Here is a 20,753-nt window from a genome sequence, read left to right as displayed (position 1 = left end):
GTGTCGTTTTGCTGCTCAGCCAATAGAGGGGTAATGTGGCGCCGTTCAGCCAATATGAGGAGCTGTCAGGCGTTGCTCAGCCAATAGGTAGCGTAGACCAACAAATTTACCAGTGCGGGTCTTGGTGACGTGGTCAGTCCCCTCCCAGTCCAGCAATCAGTGTGTGCAGGATGGCTGTTCCTCACGGGAATCTTTGATACGCGGCTCCCCGGAGTTACGATGGCGGAGGGGAAGCAGGAAGAACCTGGGGCTGCCGAACCGCCCCTGCTGGTGTTCCTGGAGCCCTCAGCTGGGCCTGCAGGGGAAGCCTCGCCGCTCGGTCCGGTCACGGCACAGCAGGGCAGGGTGACACCCGGAAGCGCGGTCCGGTATTTCACTGGCCGGGCTCGGGACGAAGAGGCCGGGGAAGAGGAGCCGCTACTGAAGAGGTCCGGGGCTGCGTCACCCAAGGCGGGGAGGAGAGTGAGACCTCGGCTTAGTTCCTCCTCAGACCGGGAGAGCCTGCATGCCTCAGCAGGTAACTGCTACTGGTGGCGGTGAGACTGTGCTGTCACTCACCGACATACCCCATACACACACCTATAGTTGCATGATGTGTGGCAGCAGTGCCTAGATGTGCCCCTCCCAGCTGAACGTGTGGATGTGGAAATGCCCCTTATGTGCTCCTGGCTGGCAGTGTGTCTGTGAATTTTTGTCCTCCAATAAATCAGTTTTCAATGTGTAGTTAGACACCATATGGTCAACAGGTTCAAAAAGTTCTGACAATGATCGACGCAAGTTGTTGTTGTTGTTGTTGTTGTTGGGTTCTGGGTCTATATTCCCTACCACTTTTGCTTAATTTAATACCATTCACAAATTATATGATTGTAGTGTGCCCATATGGGTCTCAAAGGGCGTAATCGCAGTTCGATGTCTTTTTCTATTCAATTTTCCTTTTTATATAAGCATAATTTAATTGGAATTAAACGGAAAATGAATGCATGTGATCCAGCATCAAAATCAAATACAAAAATAGACTGTGCAGACAAGACAGATCTGTATTCTATAGTCTAAATCGAATGTGTGCAAGGCATTCGCTTAAATAAAAAGTACATTGCGCCATGTGTACAGTACTTAAGTTTCCACTGGTGGTTATATCCAAATATGAAATGGGACAGATTCAGTTGCTGGCAGAAAATGTGTTAAACCATGTGATGCATGGTTTTCCTGCTGTGGCACAGTTGTATTCAGTTAGGGAACTGTACATGGAATGCAGTGATTTCTATTGAAATCATTGTGGCTTTTTTTTTTTTTTTTCTCACCTCCAGAGCAAGTCTGGTAGTGTGTTTGTGTGTGTGTGTGTGAGTGAAGGGATTCAAAGTTTACATTTGGCTTAATTTGGCTGTAATCACTCACCTTCAAAAGCAATGTCTTCTTCCTACGAGGTTGGGAGCAGAGTCTTCTGCATCAGCTACCTCCCTCCCTCCCTCCTGGAGCCAGCTGCTTGGGGGATTACTATTAAATAAGTTATTTTATATAGCGCACACATTCCGCAGCGCCTCCTATGGAGAATATTTGAACATTCAGAGCCTTTCCTGCCCCAGAGGAGTTTACAATCTATAATCCCTACCACATGTACACGCGCACACACATTAATTCTTGGGTTAATTTTGTTTGGAGACAATCAACCTATTTAATGTTGTGCACATCTGCGGGTCAATAATGCTCCCATATAGTCTGTACAGGCAGCTCAATCTGACAATATCGTCCGTGAGTCATGTCATTGATTGATATCATGAACAGTATCGGCCAGTGTGTACATATTGTCCTCCCACGGCAATGCTGTTAGCAGCCGCAGGAATCGTCCAGTGTGTACCTAGCATCAGAATTCTGGTTTTTTTTGGCTACGTGGCTGCCATTTATTTTTTATTTATTTTTAAGGCATCCCATACTTTCCGGTACAGCAGAGTAATTAATCCGTTTACATTTGGTCATGTGTATTCTGGAAGGAGGCTTAATAATCACGTAGAGCTCCAATAATTCCTGTTGCTTATTTCTCACACTGGGCACTGTTGTCTTCAACCTGCAGGCTGTATGTCTTCTTTTGAGAGATGGTCACTTGCTACAGCTGCTATTGTTTGATTTATGTCCATATCAACAGCGGCAAATGGGCTGTCAGGCTGTATGTATGTATGACGCTTTTGCTGCTGTATAAATAGAAGTCTTATAGGTTATATCTCCTGTAGCTTTGAATTCCCAAGTAAAAGCTTGCAGACTTCACACTTTTTTTTTTTTAACTTAACAGTCTCTTGCTTCCATTGCTCTCGGCACTGGAACATGTAAGCTCAGCAATAGTGAGGGTTAGGTCTCCTGGATTTAGAACAAAGGTGTTTGTTGCTAAGGAAACGCGCTGGATAATGTGTTCATTATCTTGGTTCAACTCCCTGTTCCCATCTTTGCCCTTTAGCACTGCCTTATCTATATGTAGCCTGTACGTTGATGACAACAACTGTGGCATTACATTGACTGCTATGACGTTTATTAGTAATTACCGCAAATAGAAGATTCATTTTGCATGCTTTATTATGGGAGACCTAATTGGAGTCGCCTGTGTATTAAACGGGGTATGCCGTCACTGTGTAGACAATATCTAGGTCATCTACTAATTGTCGACACTTTGCAATGCTTGACCTAACCAAGGTTGACATTGACAAAAGGTCGACATGAGTACAGTGGTACACTTATATGGTGTCCATGTCGACATACACCCCAAAACCGTGAAAAGCTTGTGTCGATCATTTCAAGGTGTCGACCTAGTGGCTATCGACCTCGACATTGTCTACCACTTATACCGTAACCATCTCACAGTATGCCTTTGCATAGAAGTGCCTGTGCTGGCATCACTGATGCAGATTTGTATAGTATTTGAACTTTGCACACTTTATCCACTCAATGTATAGATCAGTGATTTTCAAAGCGCGGCACACCAAACAAGGTTTTTAAATTTCTAAGGCACACCATTAGGCCCCTGCAGGAAAAAACAAAACCCGTTGGCCCACATATGAAAAAACAACCACACGGGTCCCCACACATAACAAATTAAATACATTGGTTTCACATAAAAACAAGAGACCAATGATTAAACGGGGAAGAACTGGTGGCGGCGGCTGTAAACTGGTGTGGACATCTCTAGATCTGGTGATACACTTGAGAACAGCTCAAGGCACATTAGTGTACAAAGGCGCAGGGATTGAAAAACATTGGTATACATTATGGTACAGTGATCCACTGTATCTGGTACTATTACTGGATCACAAGTTTGGTTGTTACTTCTGTGGACAGGCACGTAAAGACCTTAAGTTAGCAAGCTGTTATGTAAAACTATCTGTATATTGCACCTCTTAATTAAAATTTAACACCTCATCTCTTCCATCAGTGTTTCTGTAGCATTATATATGACTTCTAATTAGTGTTAAAATAACATCACTGTTCTCTGCAATTCTTGCTTTAGAAAACCAATTATTATTCTCTTAGTCGGTTATATTACAGCATTGACTTCCCAGCAAGGGCATGTTGTAGAGCTCATGTTGGGACTAGAGGGAGAGTCCATAGACTCACACAGCCTTGCTATGGAGACATCCTGTCTAAAACGTGTGATGTTGCAAAGAAAAGGAAATGGGACCGCAATTAAACCTAGAGCTTTATTTAATGGTTTGGGTCATTCAATTATAGCCTCAACACCCCCCCCCCCCCCCCCCCCCCCCAGCTAACCAAGAATTTGCGATAAGTTCTCTGACTGGTATACGGTCATAAGGTTGACAGGAATTGGGTCGACACTTGAAATAGGTCAACCGGGTGAAGGTAAATACAAGCACTGGGACGACAGTCAAAAGGTCGACATGAGTTTTTCACTTGTTTTTTGACCCGACATGTGGTATTTGATGCCCTGCCATCCACTACAGCATGGTGGGAGCACAAAATAGAGTGCCGAGCGTGGTGAGGCACCGTGCCTGAAGCATGGCGAGCGCAGCAGCACACTTACACGGTGTCTGTGTCAACATTCGGGATGGAAGTCGACATAATGCTTGCATTGACCTTCCGACCTTGGCCATGTCTACCTATTTCAGGTGTTGACCTAAGATCAGTCAAATCAATGTATATCAACTTTAAATTGGGCCGACCTAAATGACCCATACCCCTCTGGTCTGTGTGATAATGCTACCGCGGCTTGTAAAATCAGGCTGTTTAAAGTGGGGGTTCTGCTCGGGGGGGGGGGGGGGAGAGAGAGAGAACCCTGTTACATGCATGCTGACTTTAGGGAACAATTGAATAGCTGCAGCTAATTGAATTCCCCTCTTTGTTTTTTTGTTTTGTTTGCACTTCAACTGTACATGCGCTTGAAGTAAAACATATTGTACTATAGTTTGTTGTTGTGAAGGTTGCTATAGGAGAACAGGAGATAAAACCTGAAATACTTTGTGTGGCTCTTGGGGTGTTGGTAGAGCCACACAAAGCCAGCGTAACTCCTATGTAGTATAACTGGTTGCAGTACAATATTCATTACACTGAGCACATCCTTTGTATTCCTCTGTATATCGCTAATTTAACACTAGCGCGAGCTGGTAATCGCTGGCTTCTGCACTGGACGGAACCTCTTGTTACTGGCATGCTGTTCTTGCCCTTAAATTGAACAACTTTTTCTTAACCTTGTTTTCTTAGTCCCTATTGCTCGAGGGTTCCGCCATACTGTGTTTTCTTTACAATAGAAGAGTAAATTACTATTAATGTGGCAACAGACAAAGGGGGATATTATTATTATTTTTTTTTTTTTACTTTTTAGCCATTTACTTTAGTTTACTTGTGTTTTTGTTTTCGTTTTTTGTAATTTGCTCCAAATCATTTTCATCTTTTACCATTAAATTACCCTCTATTGGTACTGGCAATACCCATTTATTGTTTATTCCATTAGCGCAGTCCTCTTCTTCCTTTTGTTTAAACCTATCCACCTATTGCTAAACCAACCTTTGCTTTTCATCACTGTAGGACATGGCGGTAGTGAAGAGCTGAACATCATTTTGGATGACATCGAGTTTGCTGACGTGATTCACAGAGCCGAACAAGCTATTGAAAACTGCGTGTTTCCGGAAAGAATTTCACAAGGGTCAAGTGGAAGCTACTTTGTTAAAGAACCAAAGGGGGTATGCACTAAATAAATATACAGGCAGTTATGTATATGACCTGGTATACATGCAGCTAAGGGTATGCTCGACTGTGTGGTCTGTAGCAATTACAATGGTGTTGCTGGTTTTAAACGTTCTTTTGTCTTGGTGTTTTTGCTGTACAGCGCACTACCACAGCAGCAGGCATAGGGGTTGAATCTGCCACTGCTTCATATCATACAGCTAGAATCTGCCACTGCTTTATATCATACACCCAGATAATGTTACATGGTGCATAGGGCTGACTGCTATAGTTGCAGGTCTCTGTATGTGATGCACACAATCCTCTCTGATTTGCATTGCTGTTCAGCACCAAGATTTAATAAAAGCCTAAATAACACCAAATACAGTACATTAATTGGATTGTTTGAAAACCATTATCCACTAAAGCAGTGGTGGCCAAATCAGTCCTTGATCTACCAATGGTCCACATGCAGTGCATATGGTTTTGCCCATTTTGAGACCAAATTTGTACTGTGATCAGATCTGAATAAGGGCATTCGACCAAGTACAATATACATTAGAGATCTATCTTTACTTAGTTAACTTGGATGAAAGTGATGGGGCGGTCCCGGGCTGCCGCTGTCACAGAAGGGGGCGGGCCCTGCCGCCCCGAAGGCTTTGCACTGCCAGGAAGCGCCGGGCATCGCTATCTACAGCGGCGCCAGGCTTCCCCGATCTCACCTGCAGGGAGGAAGGCAGGCTGTTTTAGCGGGGAGCTGCCAGAGGCAGGGTGCATTTTGCGCTTAAAAAATCGGGCAGGATGCAGCGCCCCGCTAAAACAGCCTAGCGCGAACACTACCAGTGTGTACGGGGCAGCAGTGAGTTGTAATGTGTGCTGCCGCATCATCACTGCCTAACACCACTCATCTGCTGGTATTACCAGCAGATGAGGGACAGGGTGGATGGCTTTCCATGGCATCCTGCTGGTGAAAATCGCTTAGTGTGTATATACATTGAGCGTATTTTCAGCCCAGCGCTTTTCCCCATAATCGTTCAGCATACAAGCTGAGCAAAATCACCCAGTGTGTATGCACCTTAAGTTTTTGGAGATATTGCTTTGACTGCTTAAGTGCAGTATATGCTCCAGTGAGGCTTCACCACAAGGCTCCGCTGATGCGGCTAACTAAATGCTCTGCACCACAAAAACTGTGTTGACAATTTGATAACACAATAAATCAAAATGGAAGTGCCTGCGCTAATCTTAGAATTATGTTGAATCTGAAGGTTATAACAGAAAGGAAAAAAAGGTGCCTCCTGCGCTTGGTATTGCAATGGTTTGTGCGTCCTCTGAGTGAATAATGAATACGTACTTGGGACAGGATTTTAATATAAATTATTTCATTAAGTGACACAAATATCAACAGCATAAATGAATACACAAGCCAAAATTAAAAAAATGACGATGTTGAATACACATGGAAATAGATATGTATTTTTATTTAAAATCTATTGTTTAAATTTATTTTATGTCAATCAATTTATCCCTTTTCCCCTAGAAAATAATCGGCGTGTTCAAACCAAAATCGGAAGAGCCTTATGGTCACCTTAACCCAAAATGGACCAAATATTTTCACAAGGTCTGCTGTCCTTGCTGCTTTGGCCGTGGCTGCCTTGTCCCTAACCAGGGATATTTGTCTGAAGCTGGAGCCTATCTGGTAGATGAGAAACTGGGATTAGGCGTTGTACCCAAAACTAAGGTGACGGTGGCTTTTTATTTGTTCCTGAAGCACTCCAGAAATGTGTTTGATTTGGCCATAAAATGCTGTTTATAGAGATTTGCTTTAGACTTATATCCTAAATGGCAACTAGGACTTTGCTGTATATAATACCTGTTATTGTATGACATAAACCTGGTTCTGCATTTATGAGCAAACTGAAAACATAAATACTTGCAACTAAGCCATACATTGCACTTTACACCTGGTACCTGGTTATGAATACCGCGTTCTTGTCTTCTACCTGCATGCACACTAGTTTATAAATCTGGAATAAGCTAATGGCAAGCCGGTTGCAGCACAAGTAATGAGGGCAGTCGTTTGACGACAGATTGAGTGGTGCAGATGTTCCCATCAGAGTGCTTAATAATGGACTTTTCATGCATTATTTATCGCCTCTAAAATTAGAACCCATTACTCTTACTGGTGTAGTTCACACAATCCAGTGTTTGGTTCTTAGTGCTGATAGAGCAGCATCTTCTGTTTGGCATGTGTTAATCCCTTCAGTGCCACAGTGATTAGCATTGCTGCTTTGCAGTGCTGAGATCATGAGTTCAAGTCCAACTGTAGCCCTATATGTGCAAAGTTTGTATGTTCTCACCATGTTTTGTCGGTGTAGAATTTCCTCCAAAAAACATGCTGGTTAATTGGCTTAAAGCAAAAAAAATAAAGTCATATTGGTTTGTATGTGTGTCCACATGGGAACTTTTTTTTAATGAAAAAGCAAAATTTTCACTGAAATGTTCACACAAGGTGTGTGGGGTTTTTTTTTTTTTCATCATTCAATGATTTTTGGAATTTTCCTATAAGGGGGGGGGAATTCAAAAGTTACTGCGCCAGCGGATGGTGCTCAACGGTGCTATTAAATTGTTGCTCCATTGGAGCGCAATCGGTTGCAGCTGCCTGCAGAACAATTCTCATCCAACCATAATCCGTACTAGCTACGTGATTAAAAGCAACAATTGTATAACAAATCGTAAAAGTGTGTATACTGATATTAAACAGAAACCTCAGACAGTATCTCTGCCCATATGTGGATTGAGGCTTGGGTTGGTGGAGGGACAAAGCAGAAATCTGCTGTAGGCAGAGGGTCGTTGGATGAATCAGCAAGAACATGACTGGATTCCTGCAACAATGACAAGATTCTTGTCATACCTTTTGGGGACTCTCTTCTGATACATAAGCTTCTTATAAAGCTATCTGGCAGGAGGGAGAGGGAGAACCAGATTCCACCCAACCATGGTCACTGCAGGCTCTGGCTAAAGTTAAGAGGTTTTTCAGTACATGTTTAGTTTTACGGCGGCCGATATATCTGATATTTCCTGTTCATAACCGCACTATCCACTACGCATGGAGTTGATTTTATATAGTGTGGCGAGGGCAGTAATCCGCATCCCCTCACTGCGTTCGCCACACTATATACAATCAACTCCATGCAGAGTGGATAGTGGGGTTATGAACAGGTAAAAAATCATATCGCATCGCCCCGATATAATGGGCGATATTGCATCCGATATATCGGCCACTGTAGAACTAAACATATCGGTTTTTCTATATAGAGCCCAATTCCACTTTGTTAGCAAAGCAAAAAAAAAACCCACAACTGGGCACAACCATGCTGCACTTCAGTTTAGATTTCCGTTTGAACACACCTCACCCAAAACTAACTATCTGCATGTTCCATCTGTGCCACCTGCAGTGCACATGGTTTTGCCCAGTTGTGTTTTTTCACTCTTGGAAGGGGCTCCCTTTTTGCCATTTGAGCTGCTTTCAGCTCAAAACTGCCTAGTGTGTATGGCCAGGCAATAAACTATAATGCATCATCGCCTTCCATCGTCCTTTTTGGCAGGACAAGTGAACAGCTTTCCATAATCTCCTACTATGGAAAATCGTTCACCCCTCGGATAAAGGCCCAGTGTGTATGAACCTTTCAACCAATGAAAAATATTATCAAACTGCCGAGGGGGACTTTTTTTTTCTTTTTCTCAAACGGCAAATATTCCAGGGGAAGGCTTTTAGGGGTGGAGCTATACATTTGAAGCTCCGATGCCTAGAATGTATGCATTGTTATTACACAAATAACCTGATGTCCAGTACTTGTTTATATTTGTGATAAGGATCACTTCTATTAATCTGCTTATTATGCTTAAATATAATTTTTTTTTTTTTTTACTTTATTTCCTGTAAAGGTGGTTTGGCTTGTCAGCGAGACATTCAATTACAGTGCGATAGATCGCGCAAAATCAAGAGGCAAGAAATATGCTCTAGAAAAAGTGCCACAAGTAGGTCGCAAATTTCATCGCGTCGGCTTACCCCCTAAGGTAAGAGGCTGTGACTTGTAGCACATTCTGTAAAGACTCCCAGATTATTTGTTGTAGTGGTGAATGTTCTGAATTTTTATATCCAATAATGCCACCACATAACCTAGGGACTAATTCAGGTTGGCTCGCAAAATCTTTCTCTAATGGGCAAAACCTATCACACGGAGTATGTCACGGTTTTCTGCTGCATGCATGTTGAAAAGTTTTATTATGTTAGAAGTGAAGTGTGTGAATTGAATTACTATAATGCACACATCGGACAGTTATGGAACCTCCAACTGTAAGGCAGAAACTTGTGCTACTGCACGTGATTTGCCGTTTGGAACTTTACATTGCGTGTATCCTGTTGAATTGAATTCTACAGCAGTGTTTGAACAGAGATACCATTGTGCTACCATGTGTCAAATTATAACTATTTCCTGTCTCCTGCCATACAGTCAGCACCAATTTGTGCTGCCCAGAGATGGCAGGGGAGGGGTGTGTTATGTAGAGGGCATTTGGCATATAAATTAGTCCTGATTGGATTTGGTACATTCCTTGCTTAAAAAACAAAAACACATCATTGGATTTGAGTGCTGTTCTTGCATTATTACAGGTCATTCTAGTTTTATACAGATTTAAAATAACATTGATAATTGACATATGAAAAGGCAGGTTTAGTGTTTCTTTTAGCATGAGCTGGGAGGGAGACTGCACTACCAATGTACGTGTGTGTGTGTGTGTGTGTGTGTGTGTGTGTAAAGTTTTATTGGTTTTCACCACTAGCTGCTTGGAGGTCCTGGTAGTGGACTACAGGCTCACCTCCCACAGTTCCGTGTTGGTTACAGCCAGGAAAACAGAAGAGGCCCAAACAAAACTAGTCCATTTGGGGATGATTTTTAACGGATCAGACCAAGAAATCGGTGCAAATGAGATGTTTGACATCCACCTCGGATCCGATGTGCGGTCCTGTGCGCATCGGACCTGAGCCGGTTGTTGGGTGGCCCATACACTGCCACGATACACTACTCTAAAAAGGTGGCCATACACGACTGCAAAGTGTAGGTTAAAAAAATAAAAATAAAATATATATATATTTTATACCACCTGGTTTATAAATAGATGCTGCTTCTCCGGCGCCTCTTTGGCTTAAGATATATTATTAAATTGCCCGGTTTATGCATTCTGTATCGTTAGGACACACGTGACCCAGCGTCCTCTGACGCAGGTCGTGCCCTTCGACGGGAAGACGTCATTACGCTCTTCCGGAAGTGCGTCTTTGCACTTCCGGTTTTGGGTACTTCCGGGATCCGGCTTTTTGCTTTGCCGCGCGGCGCACATGGGTGTGTGTCCGCAAGAGCCAATCAACTTTCTCCCTTTCTGGTATATATACCCGTGGCTGGTCCTTAGGTCTACAGCACATGATTAAGGTGCTTAGTTGCACCGAAACGGCCGTCGTGCTATGACCTTATTGGAGGAGGACCACCGGATTTACCAATGCTGCTAAGTATTCCTGTTTGCGCTTTTTTTTGCATAATACCGGACTCCTCCTTTTGTGTACCTAAATGTACTATTGTCACTGTTGCACTTTATAAGAATATGCCATAAAAATCTTTTTTGCATTTATCTGATGTTGCTGGCTTTCTGTGTGTGTGTGTGTGTGTGTGTGTGTATGTGTAAATGTATATATGTGTGTGTGTGTGTGTGTGTGTGTGTGTAACCCGTACACACTATATGCGGCACCACTGATCTCGCTAATGATGATGGCGGTGCTGCAAAACTAACAACTCGCTCATACAGTGCTGTCACCCAAAGCCCTGACCAGATCGTGCCCAGATGATTGGGGTTATCATTTATGATGGAAGTGCTAAATGTTAATGGTAAAGCTGGGTACACACAGAACGATCTGTATGATATCGTTATTGTGCATATTCATGAAAATCATATTTGGTGTACCCAGATTAAGGAGTGCAGCAATGACCAGTGGTTACATATCCTCCCCCCCCCATATGCTTAAGCTATGCAATATATTCTGTTTTTGCTATTTGCTTGCTATGAGTAAAACTGAGCATATGCCAGCTGGTGGCTCTAAGATGTCACCACCTCTCTAGACTGAGGTCTTGGTTTCGCTGTACCCCCCCCCCCCCCCCCCCCCCCCCCCGATTACCCATGGGCTTTATGTTTCAGGTATGATATTGGTATTTGTGCATATTCATGAAAATCATATTTGGTGTACCCAGATTAAGGAGTGCAGCAACGACCAGTGGATACATACCACCCCCCCACCCCCCCACCCCCCCCCCATATGCTTAAGCTATGCAATATATTCTGTTTTTTTTCTATTTGCTTGCTATGAGTAAAACTGAGCATATGCCAGCTGGTGGCTCTAAGATGTCACCACCTCTCTAGACTTAGGTCTTGGTTTCGCTGTACCCTCTCTCCCCCCCCCCCCCCCATTACACATGGGCTTTATGTTTCAGGTATGATATTGGTATTTGTGCATATTCAAATGAGAACATCGGTATTCTCGGCAATGCATTTCTCTGTTTGTTCCAGGTTGGTTCCTTTCAGCTCTTTGTTGATGGTTATAAGGAAGCTGACCACTGGCTTAGAAGGTTTGAAACCGAACCTCTGCCTGAGAATACTCGAAAGCAACTGCAGTCTCAGTTTGAGAGACTCGTCATTTTGGACTATGTCATTAGGAATACAGGTGAGTATCTGTTACTGATGTTTCAGGCTTGCTCACCCAGTCCCTACGTACAGCTGTTTATATGACTAGCTACCATCCTGTCACAATGACAGATCAACTTCACGCGGAGCGAAATTTGAAATTGCAAAACACTTTAATGGGTGTGGGTTGTTAGGTCTACAAGAACTAGGTCGACATGGATCTAGGTTGGCAAGGGCAAGGACGACATGGGGGTTTTCAATGTTTTATTTTTTACCCGAATGTCGACACAGTCGTCATGGACATAGTTTGAAGTGCACCAAATCCCTTCGCTCGCGATGCTTTGGCCATTGGGTCGACACTGGCAAGGTGGACATGGGGTTTTTCCGTTTATTTTTTATTTTTTTTACCCGAATGTTGACATGTATACCGTTTGAAGTGCACCGCATGCTTGTGTCGACCCAATGCTTGTTGACCTAGTTCAGGGCTGGGCAATTGCGGCCCTCCAGATGTTGATGAACTACACATCCCAGGATGCTTTGCATTATTTTTGCTATGTGGCCATGCTGAAACTGATGCAAGGAATGCTGGGATGTGTAGTTCATTAACATCTAGAGGGCCGCAATTGAAAGAATCTTCTGTAATTCATCTGGGGGTCGAGCTTTTAGCCTTGCAGCTATGGAACTCACTTCCCTGCACAGTTCGAGAGACCCCCCCCCCCCCCATACTAGAATCCTTCAAATAGACTCAAGACTTTCCTGTTTACTCAAGCATTTCCTTAAGTATAGTTTATGAAAAGCTTTTCTGTACTTCAGTGTTCCTGTACTGTTACATTCATTCTAATGCTGTGTACACATGGTACAATCCAGCATGAGATTTTGACTATATAGTCAAAATCACATGCAGATCGCACAGGTTTTTTACCTTGCGATCCCTATGTGGGCTCTCGTGACAGCACAAACCCAGATGGACAGGGCTGCAGTGACTATATAGTGCAGATTGTATGATTTGTATGTAAAAAGTACAGAGATAGCAAAGATTGTATAGCACTCGAATCTTAAGTCAAATAGCAAGGGAATCTCACCGTGTGTACACAGCATTACAGTTATGGTGTGTACACACGGTGAGATTCCCTTGCTATTTGACTTAAGATTCGAGTGCTATACAATCTTTGCTATCTCTGTACTTTTTACATACAAATCATACTATCTGCACTATATAGTCACTGCAGCCCTGTCCATCTGGGTTTGTGCTGTCACGAGAGCGCACATAGGGATCGCAAGGTAAAAAACCTGTGCGATCTGCATGTGATTTTGACTATATATAGTCAAAATATCATGCTGGATTGTAATATGTGTACACAGCATTAAGCGCCTTGAGTCCTACTGGAGAACGAGCGCAATATAAATATTATTATATAGGATTTTTTTTTTTTTTTTTTTTTTTGTAGTCAAAGAAACTGTATCTGATTTACTAGTACAGTATAATATGTATTCAAACCAAATGTCTGCAGCTCTTATCATTTAATTCAAGGTTTTGTTATATACGTGTGTAACATCCATTTCATTATCCAGAAAAGTTGCAACTCTTGTTGTGTTCTTGTATTGCAGATAGAGGAAATGATAACTGGCTTATTCGATATGAAAGCCAGGGTGATTTAATTGAAGGTTCAGAGAAAGCCGATGACTTTCCAGTATCCAAGGTATGAATTCTTCTCTGTTACAACTGGAGTCCGTCTCCAGCAAAATTGCATAGAGCCATAATGCATCCAATCCTAAGTCTACTAAATATGGGCGCTATTATCTAGATGCCCTGGGTTTCCCAGTGGGGATAATCTGCATCCCCACAGTGGTAACTCATTACCTCTGGCATTCTTCTCCTTGCAAGTTATTTGCTCATCTCTAGCAACCATAGCTTAATGTGTTACTATTTTTTAGGACTGGAATGATAAAGAGCCAATTATTAAAATCGCTGCAATTGACAATGGTCTGGCATTTCCATTTAAACACCCTGATGAGTGGAGAGCATGTAAGTAGCACCCTGTACAATTTGTCACTTGCTTAATCTTCGCCGGTAATAGGCCCACCCAAATATTCTACATAATGCCTATTGGGTGGGTGTGAAAGTCTGAAACGGATTAGTGTCCCTTCAAAAATTGCTTTCACTTTCTGTAATGACCTTTTAGCACACTAAGGAGTAGTTTGGTCCGTCGAGTGATCAATGCTGGTACTTCACCATAGAGGTGAGGAGTAGTTAAAGATAAATCTATTTATATCAGGTGTTGAAGTGTGATTCTACGTGCAAAACAATTAAAGCAGCTTTTTATATTAAAAGGGATACAAAAAATATGTTAAAGCGAATTGATGTGCCGAAGTAATTTAGGAGTGGTGCCTGTAAAAATAAGTGGGTAATACCAATGTTTACACTCTTGGGGAAAGAGTGGGGTTTTGCGAATTGTAATCAGTCCGGTATTGCTGTCCCTATGTTACCCTGAAATAATCCTGTGTTAGTAACCTCCTGGGGTAGTGACAACGTGGATCCTTCTTCTTTTCAGCTGTGAGGGCTTTCAAGCGTAGAGACCGGCTGAACCACGCTTGCACGTGGCAGCCGCTACGCCGATGCTCCGTCTTCGCCAAAGTGACCGGAAGTTGCACTGCGGCTGCAGAGTGAGTCGGGGACGGGTGTGGGTGACAGCGTGGCGGATGATCTTTGTTGACCAACGCGTTTCGTGAGACAAGCTCACTTTTTCAAGGATAATTCTCCTGTGGACAGGAACTGCTTTTTATAGGCATAAAACTTTATTGATAAAACGGAAGTGACAAAAATCTTATTGTAAATTTTAATAATTTATAATAAAATATTTGTTTTTTTCCTAAGTGAAAGCTAACCATGGGCATAAGATGGCCTCAAACATGCAGTTCCTGCAATTTTTTTCTATTTCCGGAACATCATTTCCTTTTTATCAATAGTTTTATGCCTATAAAAATCAGTTCCTGTCCACAGGAGATTTACCCTTGAAAAAGTGAGCTTGTCTCACGAAACGCGTTGGTGACAAAGATCATCCGGCACGCTGTCACCCACACCCGTCCCCGACTCACTCAGCGGCCGCAGTGCAACTTCCGGTCACTTCCGGTTTTGGCGAAGACGGAGCATCGGCGTAGTGGCTGCCACGTGCAAGCGTGGTTTGCTTGGAAGCTCTCACAGCTGAAAAGAAGAAGGATCCACGTTGTCACTACCCCAGAAGGTTACAAACACGGGATTATTTCAGGGTAAGATGGGGCCAGCAATACCGGACTGATTATAATAAAAAAAAAAAACACTCTTTCCCCAAAAGACTGTAAACATTGGTATTAACCACTTTTTTTTTATTTTTACAGGTACCACTCCTAAATTACTTTTAAATTAATTAGGCACATCAATTCCATTAGTAAATATAGCGCTTTTTTACCATATTTTTATATTTATATCAGGGCTCGACAAATTTATTTATAATCTAGGAGGCAGGATGAAAATCTAGGAGCCAGACAAACTATAAATTATCGAACACACACACACACACACACACACACACACACACACACACACACACACACACACACACACACACACACACACACACACACACACCAAACATGTACACATGCCATAATGCATGTTGTACAAGAAAGCGGGAGTGAGGGGGGGCAGGGGGAAAGAGATGCTGACCAGATTGTGCGGCTCTAATTGCAGGGACTGGGGGTTCTAACTCGTTATCTCCGCTGACGGGCAGTCCCATTGTGTATATGTGGACACAGTGAGTGGGTGACTGTCATGCAAAGAGAGTGGCTGGCAGCATACTTCTGGCCACAGGCTTTGGGCAAGTACAGTTAACCTCCCCCCCCTTGCTAGCCCACCACTGTAAGTCTGTCACTGCCTGTTACCTTGTAGCAGCACACGCCATCCGCCCACCCTCTGTCGATTAACGCAGCTGCTGCAGTGCTGCTCCAGATGAGCAGCATCAGGTAGTGCGCGCTAGCAGGAGCGCGTAACCTTGTTGATTGTGAGCCAGTCTGAGTGACTATAGGACGGCACGGTGAGGTGACTGTGGGTCCAGGCGGTGGGTGTCCTGGTCGGCCGCTGAACAGGCCCCGGAGATGGGGAGTGGAACACCGCTCAGAAGGATTGGTGTGACCCTACTATCCGCGGCTGTTTGGCCTCCTGAGACAAGAGCGCAGACGCACTGCCTCTGCTGCCTATCTATCTCTCGGCAGGCCACACCCCTCACAGTATCTGGTCATCATGGAGGAGATTTTGGTACCTGGCACCCGGGGTTCGTTGAGCCCTGATTTATATTTATTCTTGGTATGACTAGTATTTGTAGGTGCTTGTATAGTCAGCCATATGTAGACACCCAAAGGTCATGCTCATATGTACTTGCTTAGTATCTCATTACTGTAATGTGTGTTAATTTTTCACTTTATGCCTTTATATATGCAGGATGCCACTTGTATTTAGTGAAGTAAGGCGACGCTCTAATAGATCAGTGGCTGTGATTGCAACAATGTAATGCCATCAGTCATAGATGTTTATTGTTTGAATTTTCTGCTAATGTCCCCTTTAAGTATCTGGACCTGACGCACTGCTGTTGTCTAGAGTCCAGTCACAGCATGCTGCAGAATAGATAGAAGGGTTCGATTATGTTAAATTTAACAGTTAAAAAAACAACAACTTTTTGGGCAACTCAAAGGAATTATTTTTGGTGGTAAAATGCACCTGTTAGCATGCGCAAACACACAGATCCAGGCACTTCTCCCGGATCCCCATGTGCTCAAATGTAAAAAATGTCACTTACTGCAGGTCTTGCTTCTGCCTATCAGGGATAATTGATTTACCCCAGGCATCAGTTATCTGTGGTAATCTCAATGAATTCCCTCCCTAAAGTCTGGCCATCTAAGTTTTAATGGAAACCAATGCAATTCCTGTTCCTTCTGTGCAGTTACCCCATGTAATATGTAGGGCTGAATTATTTTATGAACTGTGTTCTTGCTGTGTTCTAGATCCATTCCTCTGGGCCTGGCTTCCTCAGGCTAAAGTCACTTTCAGCCAGGAAACACGAGATCTGATTCTTCCACGTATTTCTGATATGAATTTTGTGCAAGACCTTTGTGAGGATCTTTATGAGCTATTTAAAGTGTGTATCGTTCCTAACCTCTTCATACTATGTGCATGAGAAAGTGGCTTTTCGTGTTTTTTTTTTTTTTGCACTTTGTCACCTTTTATTTTTTATTTTTTTTAGACTGATAAAGGTTTTGACAAGGCAACATTTGAGAAACAGATGTCTGTAATGAGAGGACAGGTAGGTTCCTGAGTCATTTTATGGAGGCTTTGTTAAAACAAATTGGATAACTTACAATTCTTTTATAAGTAAAGCACTTTAAACCATAAAATGTTAATCGAACAGGGACGGTCAATCGTGTAATGCCCCTTTCAGACTGCAAATTCCGGGTCACGCCGGGGATTAGGACACAAATCCGTCCAAGGAGCTACTTTGCATTTGCGGTATGAAAACGCGGTGTCCAAACCGGCTTATTGCCGGGTCGATGACTTCACATGGGGGCGGGGCTGAGCGGCATGTCATCGGGTGATGATGGAGGAGGCAGCGCTTGGAGCTGACAGCTGCCTCCTCCCTACTGGGAACAGGCAACTTGGGTTAACCATTTACACTGCACCTTGACCCAGGTCAGAGAGTGTTCAACCCTGGTCGTGAACTCCCTTGTTGCACCACCAGGGGTGGCGCTTTCCCACCCTACATTGGTGACATAAGGACTCTGGTTTAGAGTGCAGTCTGGAAGGGGTATTATTGGGTGTTCTGGAAGCACTTTCTGTCATTTAGGCTTTAAATGTTAACGATTCATTGTAGTATAGGAACACTGGTCTTTGGTTCACCTAATCCGGCGGTTCTCAAACTGTGGGTCCTGACCCCAAATTGGGTCACGACCTTCTCAGTATGGGGTCATGACTCCATGTTGCTGACCATCAGGCTGATGACTTTTCTAATCTCAGTCAGTGATTCAAGTAGTCTGAAAAATATATTGAATTGTCTGTTATTTAGTCTCCTCCCATCATATTGTGACTCCACAATGCTGCCATGTATGTGCTGTCTGCTGACTACACATGTGATGTGATGACCTTCTGCAGTAACTTGCTGGGGTCCTGTCATTATTTTTATTGTCTGTAAAAAAAGAGGTTTTAAACATTGTCTATGTAATTTGCATTTCACATAATATTATTATTATTTTTTTCCAATGAGATCCTAAATCTGACGCAAGCACTAAAAGACGAGAAATCTCCCATTCAGCTGGTCCAGATGCCTAAAGTCGTAGTGGAACGTAGTCGGGGTGGAAGTCAGGGCAGGATCGTTCACCTGAGTAACGCATTCACACAGACTTTTCACTGCAGGAAGCCATTTTTCTCCTCCTGGTAGCCAGACACAAGGACTGATGTCTTAAATCCACAAAGCTGCTGTTTTGCACAAGTACTGTAATAGGTGAAAACTGTTGCCAAACCTCTGCTCTCTTAAGGAAAGTCTTTGAATGTATTTTGGTTTACAGTTCTGTCCTATGTGAATCTATATTGTCAGGGATTCAGGTAAAACTGCATTGCCATGTACTGTATTTTATACCTGCAAAAAAAAATTATTATTTTCTTTTCCCTGTGGGGGATGAAAAAGTGAAGAGAAAAAAAACTGTCTGCCACAAAGTTCCTAAGTGCTGGGATGCGACATCATCTATATATTTTTTTTTTTTTTGCAAATCTGTTTTGATTTATTTATAATTGTAAAAGTAACTATTTTTTGTTAAAAGAAATCACGTACCTTATTAAATGAATGTGTTTAGTTTTGTTTCACTGATATTACATGCACTTTTCTTTACATTTTCCTAAAGTGCCCTGTTCACATTAATGTAGGTAACTAAATCTTTGTCAGGTTTACATCATTGGAGAACATCTTTAACCTTGGGACCAAGTGTGTGTGGTTTTTTTTGCCTCCCTACTTCTAAATAAAACCAGTAGTGATTGACCATCACATTAAGTTAGTCAGCCATCTACAAAACTATAATTTTAAAACTCATACCAAATATCTAACTTGTGCCAATCTGGTCTACAAAAGCTGGCATTACAATTCCTCTTAAGACTGGATAAGAGGGAAAAGCGGTTTACCATAGGTTGGCTCACAAAATCTCTCTAATGTGCAAAACTATGTTGTACTGCAGGTGGGGCAGATGTAACATATGCAGAGAGAGTTACATTTGAGTGGAGGGGAGGGTTCAAATGGGAAGCTGTCAAAATACGGACGCCGCAATGACGGCACTTTGTCCCTCTATGGGTGTTCACGACACCCATAGAGGGAGAATAAAATAGTGTGGCGAGTGTAGCGAGGCACCGGGCCTACTGTGTGCCGAGCACAGCAAGTCTGCAAGTGGGGGGCGATCCACAGCCCCCTTGTCGGGATTCCGGCATCCGTATTTCGACCGCTGGGATTTCATACTGATCCCTTTCAAACTGATATCTATATTGCAGTGTAAGAAAAAAGCAGCCAGTATATATCCTGCACAGAACAAAATGACTCACCCAAATCTAACTCTGTTCGCACATGTTACATTAGCCCCACCTGCAGTGCAGCATGGGTTTTGTCCATTTTACGGAGTTTTCTTTTGCAAACCAACCTGAATCGTCCCCCAGTGTTTGTAGACTAACCTAGAATCTTGGCTTAACTTGTTTTTTGAATGCTGAATTTTTAAATTTGACAATCACTTATACATTGGAATATTGGCAGTTCCTCTCCAACAAGGGTGAACTGCTCATTTCTTTCTGGTCCCATATTTTGTGCAAATGTCATCATGTCGCCTCTTCATTTCAAATATCCCTACATGTGTGATCCAGGAAAATGTATCCGAGTAATGAAGGTTCACAAGACAGCCAAAGGCCTGTGGTGTTTATATATGGAACATGTAGGCCAATGCGTGTATACACTGAATGAATGCAGATTTCTTCTACAGAAGAAACATATACTGTAAGAGAAGGTGGTTTTTGTAAACTGCTTTTGCCTTCCTGTGTTTTAGTTATGTAAAAATGAAAAGCCTTTAATGGTTAAATCCGAAATTGTTTCATATACTTTTTGATATTATGTAGTAAATGACGAAATAAAAATGAACTTGTATACAGTTTCTGTCTGCTTGAAAGAAATTAACATGGGTGGGCAGGGGGGTACTTAGTATTCAACTATGTATGTGTGCGTATAGAGGGGGATTAAAACCCTCAGAATTCAATGTTTTGACTGTCTAAAAGTCTGTGGATCAGCGAAAACGGCCACGGATTGTCTGAAGAAACAATCAGACAAAATGGTTTCGTATTTTTTAGGTTTAAAAAAAAATAAAAATAAAACTGACAGCCTTCATGCTATTGGAAACTGCAGCATTGAATAGGCGAATACCGATATTTCCCATCTCCAGTGGGAAGTTTCTGTACATATTAAATATCGCCGTGTGTGTGTGTATATTTAACTTAAACCCACTTTGACCAGTGCTTACCCCAGTGTGTATATAGATCCCTATATCCAAAATCAGGCACTCTGAAGTAACACATCAGATACTGTATATCGTGCAATAGTACAATTTATTTAAAGCAAATGTAAAACTGCTCACAAAAAGCAGACACCAGTGGGGCAGATGTATTAAGCCTTAACAAGAGATAAATGCAAGGGTGATAAAGAGAGATAAACGTCCAGGGACCCAATAAACATTTTTCTATTAAAAATAAAATAAGCCAGCACTCTATTACAATTTATATGAAAGAAGTGAAGTTGTTTGAAAGATCTAACAAAGTCATTATT

The 20,753-nt window shown here is 42.6% G+C and overlaps 1 protein-coding gene across 1 annotated transcript; it reads left to right on the top strand.

Annotated features, from left to right (window-relative positions):
* Positions 1-5: 5 nt before the first annotated feature.
* On the top strand, positions 6-20,088 carry PI4K2B (phosphatidylinositol 4-kinase type 2 beta). Its single transcript, XM_083163018.1, has 10 exons — positions 6-517; positions 5,023-5,177; positions 6,698-6,898; positions 9,106-9,237; positions 11,773-11,926; positions 13,495-13,586; positions 13,822-13,912; positions 16,921-17,054; positions 17,160-17,219; positions 18,174-20,088. Exons 1-10 carry the CDS (start codon positions 220-222, stop codon positions 18,345-18,347), a joined length of 1,491 nt encoding a protein of 496 aa, XP_083019144.1. The 5' UTR covers positions 6-219; the 3' UTR covers positions 18,348-20,088.
* Positions 20,089-20,753: the final 665 nt, after the last annotated feature.

Source organism: Crinia signifera, chromosome 19 (genome assembly GCF_055691185.1).
Source record: "Crinia signifera chromosome 19, ASM5569118v1, whole genome shotgun sequence".
NCBI classification, from domain to species: Eukaryota; Metazoa; Chordata; class Amphibia; order Anura; family Myobatrachidae; genus Crinia; species Crinia signifera.
Note: the sequence above shows the minus strand (reverse complement) of the source record. Positions and strands in the feature narration are given on the sequence as shown.